The sequence below is a fragment of the Dendrobates tinctorius genome, unplaced genomic scaffold, assembly GCF_039654945.1.
Source record: "Dendrobates tinctorius isolate UK_male_01 unplaced genomic scaffold, ASM3965494v1 ptg000019l, whole genome shotgun sequence".
NCBI lineage: Eukaryota > Metazoa > Chordata > Amphibia > Anura > Dendrobatidae > Dendrobates > Dendrobates tinctorius.
Genome location: NW_027361687.1, coordinates 71,234,743 through 71,250,631, shown reverse-complemented (window position 1 = coordinate 71,250,631; position 15,889 = coordinate 71,234,743). Strand labels below are relative to the sequence as shown.

The 15,889-nt window shown below is 41.0% G+C and overlaps 1 protein-coding gene across 2 annotated transcripts in view; it reads right to left on the bottom strand.

Annotated features, from left to right (window-relative positions):
• Positions 1 to 15,889, bottom strand: part of ADAMTSL4 (ADAMTS like 4) — a 236,808-nt gene that overhangs the window by 96,268 nt on the left and 124,651 nt on the right. For both annotated transcript variants that reach the window (XM_073567228.1, XM_073567227.1), the window contains exon 6: positions 10,152 to 10,288. In XM_073567228.1, coding sequence (XP_073423329.1) covers positions 10,152 to 10,288 — 137 coding nt within the window. The remainder of the gene's footprint in view (positions 1 to 10,151; positions 10,289 to 15,889) is intronic.

Here is a 15,889-nt window from a genome sequence, read left to right as displayed (position 1 = left end):
TATATTCAATGGATGACGATAAAAGGTGTATTATATTCTATGGAGAACCATGGGGAGTGCATTATATTCTATGGAGGACCATGGGGAGTGCATCATATTCTATGGAGGACCATGGAGAATGCATTATATTATATGGAAGACCATGGGGTATGCAGAAAACTATATGGAGGACTATAGGGAATGCATTATACTATATGGAGGACTATGGGGAGTGCATTATACTATATAGAGGATTATGGGGGGTGCATTATACTATTTGGAGGACTATATGGGGCCATTATAATATTTGGAGGGCTATTGGGGGGCCATGATAATATTTGGAGGGCTATGTGGGAGCCATTATACTGTATGCAAGTAATTATACTGTGTGAAGGTTTGAGTGGGGTCCATTATATTGTGTGGAGGGCTGTGTGGGGGCCAATATATTGTATGAAGGGCTAATGCGTGCCATTATACAGTTTGGAGAGGTGTGGTATCACCATACTTTGCCTTGGCAATTGAGGTGGGGTACACAAGGGTTATAATACTGTGCATATGGAGACTAAGGTGGAGGAATTCACCATGGAAGTATGATACTGTGTTTGGGGGACAACTTTATTGGCATCATACTTAATGGGGGCAATGAAAGAGGAAACTAGGACTTCAGCAGTCAGAAAATTACTTTGTGAAGGCTGCAAAGTTGTGAGATGCTCTTTTGTGACCCCGACAAATATATATATTTGTTTTGAAAGGCGGGTCCAAATAGAACTTCTGCTATGGGGGCCTCATGATTTCTATGTACGCCCTGCCTATTCCTGTACTTGTACTCTCACTAAGCGTCAGCAGTGAGATCTCCATGTAACCTGGCTATACAGATCAGTTTTACCATATCACAGTTAGAAAAAAGCCAAACCTGACCTTATCTGGGGCATTTTTTTTTCTTTTCCCCCAGTAGGTCGTTGCCTGCTTATAATAGGGCAATATCATTCAGGGGACAAAGTAAACTCCGGAAGGGAAAAATCTCCTATCTTGAAGAAGATTCCAAAAGGATCCACTTAAAAGAAGTGATCCAAATTTTCTTTTTTTCCTCCATATATTTTCAAAACCTCTTCAGGATTGGATTTTGTATAGACATGGAAGGAAGTTTTATTAAAGCAGTTTTCTAGGAGGAATTTGGAGCAGATCCACATTAGTGCCATTCATTCACATTGGGATCCTTAGTAGACACAGGGGATAACAGGATAACAGTTGATCACCTGTGGTTCAGGCAGTAGAAGCCCCTATAAACCAATACTTAAGGTAGTAAACTTAATTAAAATGGGAAGTCAAAACCCTTCAAAACATTATTTGTCTTCACTTGCTTTACTGGAACCTGAAGAGCCAATTTGGGACAGGAGATGTATTACTGCCAGACTCCTCTTGTGTTGGATTATAACCTGTGAGAACAAAGGATTGGGCATGCTGAAAATCAACATGCCCGATCCTTCCTCTGATATTGTCTAGTAGGAAAGAGCAGGAGGCCCCTAACTCTCAACATTGTCTTCTGGTTCTGTCAAGACTTTGCATTAATGTGCTTTGGGAAGTTTGTCACTAGTGAGGCCGACAGCCGTCTAAGGTCTATCGGGACCTTTACAGCCTATAGTAAAGATGGAAATATTAGGAAGTTTGCTTGAAATTAGTAAAGACTCCGGAGTATGTAAATTATGTAACCTTCAGTGAGCACTTGAGTCAATGCAGGTCACTGAGGAGAAAACCCTAAGGTGGCATAAAGTTCCCAGGAGGAATAGTAATGTCAAGGTGAGGAGGAAAATAACAAGCCACTTCCTTTGACCTACAATTTAATTATCAGAAGGAGCAAGATCTCTGCAATTAAAGCCATGACTGCAAGCAGCGAGCCACATGTAAGGTTCAATCCAACTCGGCTGTGCCGAACGTCCACTGAGGTGTATATCCCGTATTTGAGCATGCACTTGGATTTATTACCAGGAGGGTAATAAACGTGGAGCACATCCACGGGCGACATCAGGTCTGACTTACAATTAAGGCCTCTTTCACACTTCAGTCTTTTGAGGTCAGTTGCAATCCGTCAAAGTGTGAAAAAACAGATCCGTTGCAGATTGCCAAAAACCTGATGCACCGAATCCATTTTTTGGACGGATCCGTTGCAGCAGGCAGTCTGAAATATAAAGGAACAGGTGTCTGGGAGAGAGAGAGATTTTTTGTCTGCTCCAGAATGGTTTTAGAGTTAAATTGCATGAATGGAAAATTCTTCCGGGCATGCTCAGTTTAAAAAAGTGGGTCCGCCGCTGAAAAAAATGTTACTTTGTTCATCTACTCCAGACGGCGGACACTTAAATTCCAACGGATCCATCAAAAAACGGATGCAACGGACAACCATCCATCACAATCCACCACTAATGTTAGTCTATGGGAAAAAAAACGGATTACGCCCCAAAAAAAAACGGGTCATTTTTTTTTAAAAAAAGGGCGGATTTCAACTGATGTCAAAAGACTGAAGTGTGAAAGAGGCCTTAGGGTGCAACCATACGGATTTTCCAATATGCCAGCTTGAAAAAAGCCAAAAGAGAAGTTTTCGCCACCATTGGGTAAACGTGTGAAAAGTTGGAGGTTTAAGTGAGGTGTAACTCTACATTCATGTCCACACCTAGGAGCCTAAAAGACGATTAACACATCTAAAACTATACATGATGCATCAAACTTGCCAACTTTCAGCATGCTCGTCAACACTACATCCTGCCCCCCATACTACCCAGGGAACACCCCAACCAACTAGGACGCTCACAAATTTAGATAAAGTTTACACAAGCCTCTCACCTCCTCCTTTTGGTTCCTTGGCAGTGCCAAATTTACTAGGACTGTGTCTAAAAATGTTGGTGTAGAGTGGCTTTTTTTGGACTATGCTTTTTTCCACCTATTCCGTGCCCCTTCCACTTTCCCTTAATGGATGAAACATTAGAAAAAAAGTTCTGCCCTATAGAAGGTTTTGGCAGTGCCCAAGTGATTAACCAATCTTTTTAGGAGCCTTCACAACATTCTGGCAGAGCTGGCAAGTATGGCCATAATCAGAAAGTCCTGGCATAAATCTGTAAGATTCCCTTTACTGCAGAAATTGGGAGTAAAAGGAGATAAGATCGTAGATCAACACACAAAAGATTGTAACTAGTAAGTAGTGACAGATTCTCTATATAGAGAATCTGCCACTTGCCATAAATATGGTGAAATGCCGCTATTCTCCTGAATCCGGCGATGTTTTTCTTCCCTTCCTGCGCTTCTCTGCTCCTGAGATATGGTCCCTTCTTTCTCTAATGTTAATCTACTCTCATTAGCAAGAGGGCGAGGTCATAAACTCTCTATTGTCTGTGGGTTCTCGAGGACCACACCCAGTTGACTAACAAAATTAGATTTATATATAGGGAGGATGAGGCCATATCTTAGGAATGGAGCGGCACAGGAAGAAAAACATTGCCAGATTCAAAAGAACAGTGGCATTTACACCATGTAAAAATATACATATCTTTGTCAAGTGACAGGTTTTCATTAAGATTTCAAAACGGACATTTCTGTACAAGACAAACTGAGCCTTAAAGCCCATCTACGAGTTGTCTTAGGGTTTTCTTTCTAAAGCTTTAGGCTGGATGATTCTGTATCCACTAGTTCAGGGAGGAATGCTGGATTTTGTCATCTCCTCCGCCCCCTGATTTACAGCAGGTAGAGCAATCATGACACATCCACGTCTCATCTCAAAATAATCCAGCCATTGGCTTTTTTTCTGCAGGTTTCAGCTTGAGCACTTCAGATATTAATAATTAAAAAATGCTTTCCTTTATATCCCATTTATTACTGCTGTCATATTTACTCTTTACTTTTAGGAATATCCGAAATATTCTAGATTCTTAAAAAGGACTCTATCATTAACCAACTTCTAATTAAAGTAATTACCGTACATTGTTTTGCATAATGTACGGATTTGTACTCAATTAGGTGCGCTAGAGGAAAACAGGAGTCTGAGCAGGTTTATTTACTGCATAAACCCAGGAGTAACAACAAATGGTAAATGGTCTTCAAAGCAGGCAAACAACACAAAACTGTCCTAAGCTGGGCTCTCTGCTCCCTCAGATCTGTGGGCACGCTGGAGGCCTTCTACCTCCCAAGACACCGACCATGTGCCAAACAAAAGCCTCCATTATGTAGGCAGTAACCACACCCACAAGTGAGGTACAGTGGGGCAAAAAAGTATTTAGTCAGTCAGCAATAGTGCAAGTTCCACCACTTAAAAAGATGAGAGGCGTCTGTAATTTACATCATAGGTAGACCTCAACTATGGGAGACAAACTGAGAAAAAAAAAATCCAGAAAATCACATTGTCTGTTTTTTTTTCATTTTATTTGCATATTATGGTGGAAAATAAGTATTTGGTCAGAAACAAAATTTCATCTCAATACTTTGTGATATATCCTTTGTTGGCAATGACAGAGGTCAAACGTTTTCTGTAAGTCTTCACTAGGTTGCCACACACTGTTGTTGGTATGTTGGCCCATTCCTCCATGCAGATCTCCTCAAGAGCAGTGATGTTTTTGGCTTTTCGCTTGGCAACACGGACTTTCAACTCCCTCCAAAGGTTTTCTATAGGGTTGAGATCTGGAGACTGGCTAGGCCACTCCAGGACCTTGAAATTCTTCTTACGAAGCCACTCCTTCGTTGCCCTGGCGGTGTGCTTTGGATCATTGTCATGTTGAAAGACCCAGCCACGTTTCATCTTCAATGCCCTTGCTGATGGAAGGAGGTTTGCACTCAAAATCTCACGATACATGGCCCCATTCATTCTTTCATGTACCCGGATCAGTCGTCCTGGCCCCTTTGCAGAGAAACAGCCCCAAAGCATGATGTTTCCACCACCATGCTTTACAGTAGGTATGGTGTTTGATGGATGCAACTCATTATTCTTTTTCCTCCAAACACGACAAGTTGTGTTTCTACCAAACAGTTCCAGTTTGGTTTCATCAGACCATAGGACATTCTCCCAAAACTCCTCTGGATCATCCAAATGCTCTCTAGCAAACTTCAGATGGGCCCGGACATGTACAGGCTTAAGCAGTGGGACACGTCTGGCACTGCAGGATCTGAGTCCATGGTGGCGTAGTGTGTTACTTATGGTAGGCCTTGTTACATTGGTCCCAGCTCTCTGCAGTTCATTCACTAGGTCCCCCCGCGTGGTTCTGGGATTTTTGCTCACCGTTCTTGTGATCATTCTGACCCCACGGGGTGGGATTTTGCGTGGAGCACCAGATCGAGGGAGATTATCAGTGGTCTTGTATGTCTTCCATTTTCTAATTATTGCTCCCACAGTTGATTTCTTCACTCCAAGCTGGTTGGCTATTGCAGATTCAGTCTTCCCAGCATGGTGCAGGGCTACAATTTTGTTTCTGGTGTCCTTTGACAGCTCTTTGGTCTTCACAATAGTGGAGTTTGGAGTCAGACTGTTTGAGGGTGTGCACAGGTGTCTTTTTATACTGATAACAAGTTTAAACAGGTGCCATTACTACAGGTAATGAGTGGAGGAAAGAGGAGACTCTTAAAGAAGAAGTTACAGGTCTGTGAGAGCCAGAAATCTTGATTGCTTGTTTCTGACCAAATACTTATTTTCCACCATAATATGCAAATAAAATGAAAAAAAAACAGACAATGTGATTTTCTGGATTTTTTTTTCTCAGTTTGTCTCCCATAGTTGAGGTCTACCTATGATATAAATTACAGACGCCTCTCATCTTTTTAAGTGGTGGAACTTGCACTATTGCTGACTGACTAAATACTTTTTTGCCCCACTGTATATGGGTAGCCAGACTTGCCCATCTCTTACAGCTACCCACAACCTGGACAAAGGTGCACTAAACAACATCCTAGTGTAACTTACGTGCACTAAAGCAAAATACTCCGGGTTGCATCGCAGGGAGCAGCCATCTGTGCCACACATACTTCAAATTGACTACACAGCCATTAGCCTCATTACAATAATTATTGGGGTCCAACTTCCCAGACTCCCACCAATCAGAAGAAGACTCAATACAGTCGTGGACACAGCACAGCTCTCCTTATGTGGTCATGGCTGGTATTGAACCAACATGGATAGCAGCAAGTCCAGTGCTGCAGTGAATGGGCTGCTGTTAATAGTCATAGTGGTCTACATTGGTTAGATGGTTTCTAGTGGTTCAAAGTGTGTTGAGAAAGAGGACAACTAGCCATTAGCCTGATCGTTATGGGTCTGACTGCTGGGACTCCTACCGAACCTTCCCGAGAACCCCATGTTAATGGAGTGGTGGTTGATCATGCAACGTTTGGCCACATAATCGACCACCACTCCATTCAAACGGGGCTCTTAAGATAGCTGGCTCTTGTTATCATTGGGGGTCCAAGTGATCAGACCAATGGATGGGGAATAACTTCCAAATTTGAGAATACCTCTGTAAAACACAGTTTGATTGTAAAACACTATAAAAAGCTCTATAATCTGGTATCGTTGCATATACTGTAAGTGGAACGAAGATGGAGATAAAAGAACAGGAGAAGGACTTGTGTACTCTGACAAACCGGAAAACTCAATGTCAAGCAGCAGCTGCAAAAACAAATACAATTTCATGGTGTATAAAAAGAGATAAAAGCTTGAGATACCAATTATAATATTAGTCTCCTATAAATTGAATATTACTCGATACATATCAAACTGGATACGAATTCCCTCAAAATTTTGGATGCATCAGAATTCTATTTACTCCAATCCAGGTAAAGGGCAACCAGTCGGCCACCATTTTGTTAGATTCTATTAAGGGATGGGAAGGGGTCAAAATGCAAGAGAACATTATACTCACCTGTCCTTGGCTTCCCACCCTGTCTTGTCTAGGAGTTGGGAATGTATTACAACGCTGAATATGTCTTATACGGTCGCATGGAGGACATCGCATATGCATCAGACCTCACGTGACTACAAGAGTCCTAGTCTGCCAAAAAACATTGCCAAGTTGAAGTCAAGGCCAGAAGGAGTTAGTGGGGGACTGGTCAGCGGGTTGCGCAGTAAGAACGTTGAGTATAATAGTCTATTGTCTCTAACCCTTTCCCAGTACTTTCATTTCAAATGAAAATTTATTCCAACATAACCGAATCTGCCAGCCAAATTGAGTGAATCTGACCAAAAAAGAATTTCAGGATTTTCCCTCATGTCTATGCATACCCATTTATAATTAAAAAAAACCCTGAAATGTAAAATGTAGAAAAGGGCAAGATCCTTACCTAATAATACACAACATTAAGGAAAATAATCTAACTAGCAATGAATAATCTAAAACTGATGGAGTAGGCTAAAACTTAATGAACTGGTGCCCTTTTTTCTAACTTATGGAATTCTATTACTTTACTAAGGTGAAGTGTCTCTGATAATAACTGCTTGATGATATCGCTAGATCAGAGAGTGGTAATCCCATAGGCTCACTATGCACTAAACTGGATTTGTGGCTAAATCTATGTGATTTAGGTTACAGCCGGAATGAAAATCTGTCGGAGAATTTTAGTAAATATGTGATTTGGATGTGAGAATGAAGGTAGGGATATTTAAGACAATTACAGAATAGGTGTATTGTTGCACAGCTGGTCATACACATGTGATGTGGCATGGCCTTCTTAAAAAACAGCTGGGGGTGGGGTAGAATAGACCTCAACTCAGGACTGCGGGAAGTTGTCCAGGATAACGAAATGCACGTCTCTGGATCTGGACAGGAGCCACATCTTCTCAAAGCCAAGTGCTCGAAATAATATGAATAATGGATCTTCACTGCTATTTGGTTCTGCTGCGGTATAACAGATTGTCTTAGAAAAGTGGTTATGAGACATATAAGGGCAGCACCAGAGTAGAGGTATGTCCTTGTCTTCATGCAGACAAAAGCCACCAATAATATACTTCAATGCAGAAGTCTATCAATCTTAGTTTCTTCTAAAGGGGGTTTTACACATAGCGATATCGCGAGCAATATCGCTAAAGCGTCACCGATTTTGTGACGCAGCAGTGATATTGCTAGCGATATCGCTATGTGTGATACTTACCTCCGACCGGCTCCCCCGCTGTCTGTCGCTGATCGCGCGAGATCGGCCAGGTCCATTTCTCGTCGGGCGCTTCCTGCTGGTGCCGACGAGCGACGCGTGGACGCGGGCGGAAGGACGTCAGCATCGCTGCGTGTGAAAGGTAAGTAACAACCGCTGCTGCGTCTCTACGTCGCTAGTGAGATCTGCCTGTTTGGCAGCTCACTAGCGACTATTTATCGATGCACCAGCGATCCTGACCGGGTCGTATCGTGGTCGGATCGCTGGTGCATCGCTAAATGTAAAGGGGCCTTAAGTTGGCCTTACATCTTAGATAGATTTTAGCCAAATATTTGTTCCACCAAACCTACTCTACTCATCACAGATAGGGAGAGGGGAACAAATTCCTGCCCAACACCTCTGGTGTCAGATTATTTTAAACAACAATATGTCAAATCCTTCATTCCCCCTCCATATCTGCCATCAGTATAGAGTCAGGACTAGTCCTGAGGAGTTTGGGCAACATTCCAACTACAGTCAGGCAAGGTCTACTAACCTTAATAATTCCAACACAAAAGTGTCCATGGTAATTTTTTAACACCAACCTTCAGTGAGTGCAAAGTCTCATACAAAGAGGGAACTAATGACTTGAAAATAAAGATAAGCAAAACTAATTTGATCCAAATCGATTTACATGAAAATTTCTTAAAAATTTTCAAGAATTCAAATTTTTTTAAATTTTTTTTAATTCAATTCACTAGCCGCCATGTTTTTATATAAAAAAAAATAATATAATGTAATACTCACCTCGCTACTCACCTATCCTGCCATCACACTTCCCTGCCTGGTCTTCTAGCTTTCACATCTTGGTTTCACGTATGTCCCATGCTGACCCGTCCCCATGCATATCATTGATGTGTAGGTTGTTTGGTGCCACCACATGGGGTACAACCCAATTAATAGATGTCAATCACATGCATGGGACTAATCAGTGTTGGCCATAAGTGATGACTAGTGGTCGGAGACAGAAGACCAGAGGGAGAATGAAGAGGATGGGTCAGGGAGATTACAGTGGCAGAACAAGTGGGGGGTGAGGAGAGTATAATATATTATTACTTTTTTCATCGCTTTGTTCTTCTTCATTTATTATACCTTATGGTCCAGGGAAAGAATTCAAATCAGGATACTTTCGATTCACACTGAATGTAAAGTCAATTTTTGGGTCAAACCAAATCCAAATCAAATTCCGTTTTTTTTTGTTAAACTATAAACTTGATAACTCCATCCAGTGTCAAAACCATACTTGAATGACAAAAAACACAAAAATGTCCTCAACCATCTTCAAAATCTTTTTGGTAAATTGTAGGAGAATCCTTGAGTTTATCACGATAGATCTAAATGTCAACCCTCGATAGAAAACTAATGAGAAGAAAAGTCAACATAAGTAATCTTGGTGGTCAATTGACACCCAAGCTGAAAATATGGAATAATTGATTAAAATCCAGCAAAGTGTGTTTCTACTTTAGGTACCTTTGTCAGCCATCATGACTAACTAATAGGGAAGACTTCTCCTACTTAAGGGCCAGGGCCATAAACATTTCCTTAGACTAGGCAGAATGTGTTCTTTGAGGTCTATCATTCACGGTTCAGCAACGTATTACTAATTTGTGTACTATTGCATACATGTGGAGGCTTGTGGTCTCCATAACAATCTAATGTTCTTTACAACTCTTGTAGTTAATCTGGTCTCACAAACATCCTGTCCTTGTACACATTATAATATGAATCATCTACAGAACCTCTAACAAAATGTCTGAGTTTTACCTCTTGTCAAGTAACAGGTTGGTGACAAGGCCACAAAGAAAGTGAAGACATTTTATAATACCCGGTATTTGGTAATCCCACAAATTTATCATCCAGGGGTCGAAAATAAGAAGGTGCATGCTGTAAAATTGTCCAACTGCCTTTGGTTCTTCAGTAATGTGAACAAACTTGACATATTGTTAAGAAAACCGGAGGCACTTACAAATCCGAGAGTGAACACCTGACTATATTCTGGCTCATGAGACATAAGACCTCATACTTACCAGACATTGCCCATCAACACAAAAATCCTGAGAATCAGCTTCACAAGGAGTTCCATCTTGTACTTTCTCGGTATGACGTACGTAGAAACGGTAGCCAATGGGTCGACAGTTTAGGGCGCATCTTTGATTTCCACTCACTGCAAATAAAAATGAAAGGATATGATATGTTTAGTAATTCTATGAGTTTCCTCAATGTTTTTATGTTACATTCAGCTATTCCTGAGGCCTCTTCTTCCTCTCTATGGGCATAGGTAGCTGAGTGACCATCACTATTAACTGCCAACACAGTCTGCATCAGTGTTGGTACTCGAATGTCCACAGATATGAAGGTCTCATTCAGACACATTCTACCATTTATATTAGAACCACAAATGTCAAGTTTTCAACCTGATATCACACATAGGGTTCACAATACTCACGGTGGGTCCAGAACTTGCAACCATAGTAATGATGCCAAACTGAAGCCACATTGTGACTGTCTGAATGGGGCATCAGAAGTAGAGAGGGTGCAGAGAAGAGCATCCGAGGTAAAGGGAATGGGTGGCCGGCAGTACCAAGACTGGTTATCAAATCTGGAGTTACAAATTGTTTTATACGGTGACCTTCAACTGTCACAAGTAGGCATCCTCTACGCCTACAGGGAAAAAGGTTTAATCATCATCACGGATGCAGATTCTTTACTGTACAAGCAGTCAGACCATAGATTCTTTACTGTATAAGCAGTGAGACTATAGATTCTTTACTATGCAAGTAGTAGGGCCATAGATTCATTACTGCAAAAGCTGTGAGACTATAGACTCTATATTGTTCTGACAGTGAAACTATAGAGTCTTTACTGTAAGAGTAGTAAAACTATAGATTCTTTACTCTGCCAGTAGTAAGACTATAGACTTTTTGTCCTAATATGGAACAAATAGGGTCTTCATGTCTTTTTCCAAATCAAAATGTTAGGTCATAGGTTGAAGATGAAGGTCTTGCGTCTTCGTTTGACCACTATGAAGCTGCTTTTCAAATAAATCCTTCATTTTCAAGGCAAAACTAACGGAAATGATCATTATAAGATTTTGGATACTACAACAAAACTCAAAAACACATCCTGTTTATTTTGTTTTTACCTCTCATCCAATATATTTAGCCAAAATAGCATCTGACAGATGCGGCGGACACTTGGAAGATGTTACCTCCAGTACAGCTGCTGGATAAACCTAATCCTTAATGATCATTAGTGATCTGTATATGTTACAGCTTCTTTTATTATCTGTTTAGTTGGGGAAGTAAAGAGACATGCCAGGTGTCATTGGGTCCACGGAGGAAGAGGCTCATTTCATGGCACCTTCTCGGCGATCGTGAATCCATTTTGTCTTATCACTTACAAGCATTTTACACTGACATAATATTTGTAGACAAGGCGTTTACTCCTATTCTCATGTCAAGCACATTATTTAATAAGTGACCGGTGACGGCCCCTTCAGTAAACATATTTTACACCATATGTTTTGTTTCAAATGATCTTTAACGCTTGGATTTCCTCACATGCAAAGAAAACAGAAAACCCTTAAAGTCCCTTGAACATCTGTGGGGCTGGGACATGAATTCTTGAACTTTAGTGTTCTTTAGGTGGAGTTTACAAAATCACAGAGCATTACGCTGTAGAATCATGTGGACAAATGACAAAAAAGGGGTCTCGGCATTAAAGGAAAATATCACTCTTTTATGGTGAGGATCCATAAACTTTGGTCTGGTTCACAGAATGATTAACCCCCTATGACTACTCCAAAAAGTTCTATATTGCAGGACTTTACCCTTTGGGGAATCCATGAGATTACATTACGAAGGCCTACCACCAATTTTGCTCCTCTGACTTGCCTGAGAAGTTAATAAGCTGTGTCAATTAATCGGATGTCCCAAAACCATGGTGGGTAACCCAGTGGTCTATTTTATTGCAACAAGGTCAAATACTACACTACAGAGCATGACATTTTTTGTGACAGCCTCCAAAATCTACAAAATGCAGACTCTTATTGGAGTTCTGATGGTGCCAGAATGACTGACTGTCAAATGTTAAGGCATTACATCTGAACATAAGAACCAGTGGAGATCGTTTGGAAACCATATAAGTTCCCAAAAGAGAAGTATTTATGGATAATATCCATGCTTCCATCAGTCAGGCTATCATTAAGGTTCTAGTTCATTGACCTACACTCAAAGATGGTGTTAGGTTCACCAGGTGAGATGGATCTTCTAAGTCTCAGGTTTGGGTGGGTACAAGAACCCTGGGAGTTGATGCAGCAAGTAGGAAGGCAGTGGGTAGTGAAGACAGGAAATACTCAGAAATTTCAAGAGCAGCAGGATGGATTAAGAGGAACCCAGCAGGAATTGAAGCAAGTAAAGCACAGTATGCACGGAAGGTGGAGCACACCAAACATACAAGTCTAGAAACTCAATCCCAAGGCACCAGTGCACAGAAGGTGGAGCACACCAAACATACAAGTCTAGAAACTCAATCCCAAGGCACCCGAGTGTGTCTAAATTGACCTTAAAAAGGTCTATGGAGATGATATCATTGATCCACACCAGACAACTTGCAAAACCCAACGAGGGGCTCAACAGAGGGCAGCAGACCAAGGAGAAGGAAGCGAAGCATGGGATACCCAAAATAGGTGTGCAACAAATGCTCTTCCAATTGATCACAGAAGCTGCATCAATGGACAATGTGACCCTCATCCATGATTGTACAATCAAGTGATCCAGCTCTTTTAAGGATACCAGGTTGGAGGAAACTTAAGCTACAAAGCCAAAAACGATGGTGGACAACCCCAGTCGCAGCCATGAAAAAGAGAAATTATCTTGAAAAGATTCTTGGAAACACAAGCAGCACATCTGCTAGTCCAAACTGAGATCACTGATGACTTTACAATATTTTGAGGTGTGATTCCATAAAAAAAATAACTGTTGAGGTCACAAATATATTGAAACACTTTTTAAGTTACATTTAGCCTGTTCCCTCCTGTCTTCTTCAAGGAATAATGATGTTAATAAATATTTGAGGATTAGAGCTCTGGAGATGGCTCTGGAGATGAGGACTGCTCGGTGCTATGTGAGACCTCCCTGGCTTCTTGTATAGATGTGATCCACAAATTCTCTCTTCGAAGTCCAGATTGAAAGCAGAACTCTCTCTATTCACTGGCTGGCGAGTGTGGAGCCCCGCACAGCTGGGAAACATCTGGCTGTGGTGGTTTGTGTCACATATCTATCCCAACAAGGTCATTCTGTGTTTTACAGTATTTTATCTTGCCTGACAATGAGCTGACTTCAACATACGGATAAGGAACAGCTGATCCGGGCATGAAACAAACAAACCGGGCTTGTGCATCCATGTTATAATACACAGAGGTGCCATGGATATGGGGATTACATTAAAGTGACATTTTAGCTTTCAAGAACTGGTGAGAACTTAGATATCCCTTAAACATTTTGTTACTCATTTTGGACCAAGATACATTTATTTACAGTAATAATATTTATTTGGGTAATTTATGAAAAAGTGCCCAGTAAGGTCTTATTATTTGCTACATGTTCTCCTTCATACACACTTATGAAGACAAAGAATAAAGAAAACCTACAAAGGAGCCACAAACAGATTCCCGTTTGGGATGCTACTTTGAAGATTAAGATCCTATCCCCTGCTGGGGTCCTGCAAACCTGGATAGGCCCTCTTAAAGCCCCAATACACATTAGACTCATTTTGGCCAATATTGACAAGTTCGACTGACACTCTAATGTGTATGATGGCACTGGCTGACTGATTGTTGGGGAAGATGTTGATTGAGCATGTCCAATTTCAGACTGCCGGTCACATAGTACTCTTGAAGATAAGTCACCGGCCAATGTGTCAGCAAGCAGATTTCTCATAGAGAGCTCTGGAGCGCTCAGCAGAGTGAGCTCTCCTGTGTATGGGAGGGTTGGCCAAGATGGCATAGTTTGTCCGACAGTCATCTAATGTGTTTGGGGGCCTTTAGATACTGCAAAATCTCGCATGACTAATGGACTTATTGCTCACTCCTATCTATCAGAGCAGGGTATACGAAGCCTGGCAGACTAGGTCACCAGAGGACCTTCCAGATGGCCAAAGTTCTGGGTCTCAAACAGTGTAGGACTGGGATGCCAAGCAAGGGTTCACCAGTAACATCAACTCCAGGGCCCCACGTTTCAGCTAAATGCAAATGTGACATTATCCTCGTTATTTAATTTATATAGCAATAAACTTGGTTGATTGTTAAATAAAATAAGACGCTGACTTATTTTAGTTACAATAACAGTTACTCAAAGAGATAACAGTCCCATTCGGAGAGGTCTTTGGAGCCAAAAAATTCTACTGGGATCTACTTCTTATGGGGTGAAACATAAGACCCCCAAACAAATTAGATAGCTGTTGACTGGTCAGAACACTCAGCAACTAACTCTTTTGATATCAAGCTGAGGAGATAGTAATGATTTAACCTATTCTTATGTCCCATGAGAACATTGTTCCAGAAGTATTCTGTTAATATTCAGGGCACAATTCTTGCTCAAAGTTTCCCTAAAAGTGAACGTGCTGCTTGTCATATATATGTAATTTTTTTTATTTGCTGCTATTCTTCTGAATCCGGTGATATTTTTCTTTTATTCCTGCCCCTCTCCGTTCCTGAGATATGGCCTCTTCTCCCTTCAGTATAACTCTAGCCTTGGTAGCCAAAAAGGTGGGATTCTCAACTCTATTCTGTGGTCATTTTCATGAGAACCTCACAAAGTTGGCAAAAAATATTGGATTTATAAAAAGGCCATATCTCAGCAACCAAGATGCGCAGAAATAAAAAACAACAAGCCGGATTCTGGAGAAAAGCGGTAATTATACCAGGTAAAAAAAAATACATATTTATGACAGATGACAAGGCCTCTTTATCTTCAGACATTCTGCTTGATGCTTCTGCCTTTCCCCTGCATCTGTAAAATTGAAAATCTTTACATTTGACAGACAGACGGCCAGCGATTATAAACACCCCGTCACCGAGATGCGTCATAGGAATGTGACTACTGTGTAAATATATAAGCACCGAGCAATGATTACGAACACTTGGCTCTCAGTCTGGAGACATTTTTCATTACTTTTTTTTCTGGGCCCCCAAAGGTAACATTTACATTAAGTGTAAAAATACCATAAACAATATTAATTGAGTGGCTTTGTACTTCTGAGTCTCTACGGATTACCTTTACGTTATATTCAGCTGTGAAAATTGAAATCCCTGGTTATTTACAAAATGGGGGGGCGGTGAAAGAAATTTGTTTGTCTACCTGCTGAGATGATGTATGATTTGGGTATCTCAATACTGATTTAGGTAATTTTATTAATTTTGTCCAAATTTTGAAGCAAAAAAAAGGTAAAAAACCACATAATGGCTAATAAAGGTGGAGAAACTACAGCTTAGTTTATGGGAATACTTTCATTGGGAGTCATTAGGTTAACAGTACTGGGTGTTCATCTTACTCTTGTACTGAGAGCAAGCCGGCCTCATCCCCAATGTGTTTTAGGGGGTATTTTCTTTGCTTCATTCACTCTGCAAAAAAAACAACAAAAAGACTCTGAGGAATAGGGAGGTAACCAGCAAACCAATTCTTTCGTTACTGTGAACTTTGTGCAGTGGCCGCCCTTGCAGAAGAAACTTTACTTAATGTAGAGGAATGGCCCTCAACAGAATTGG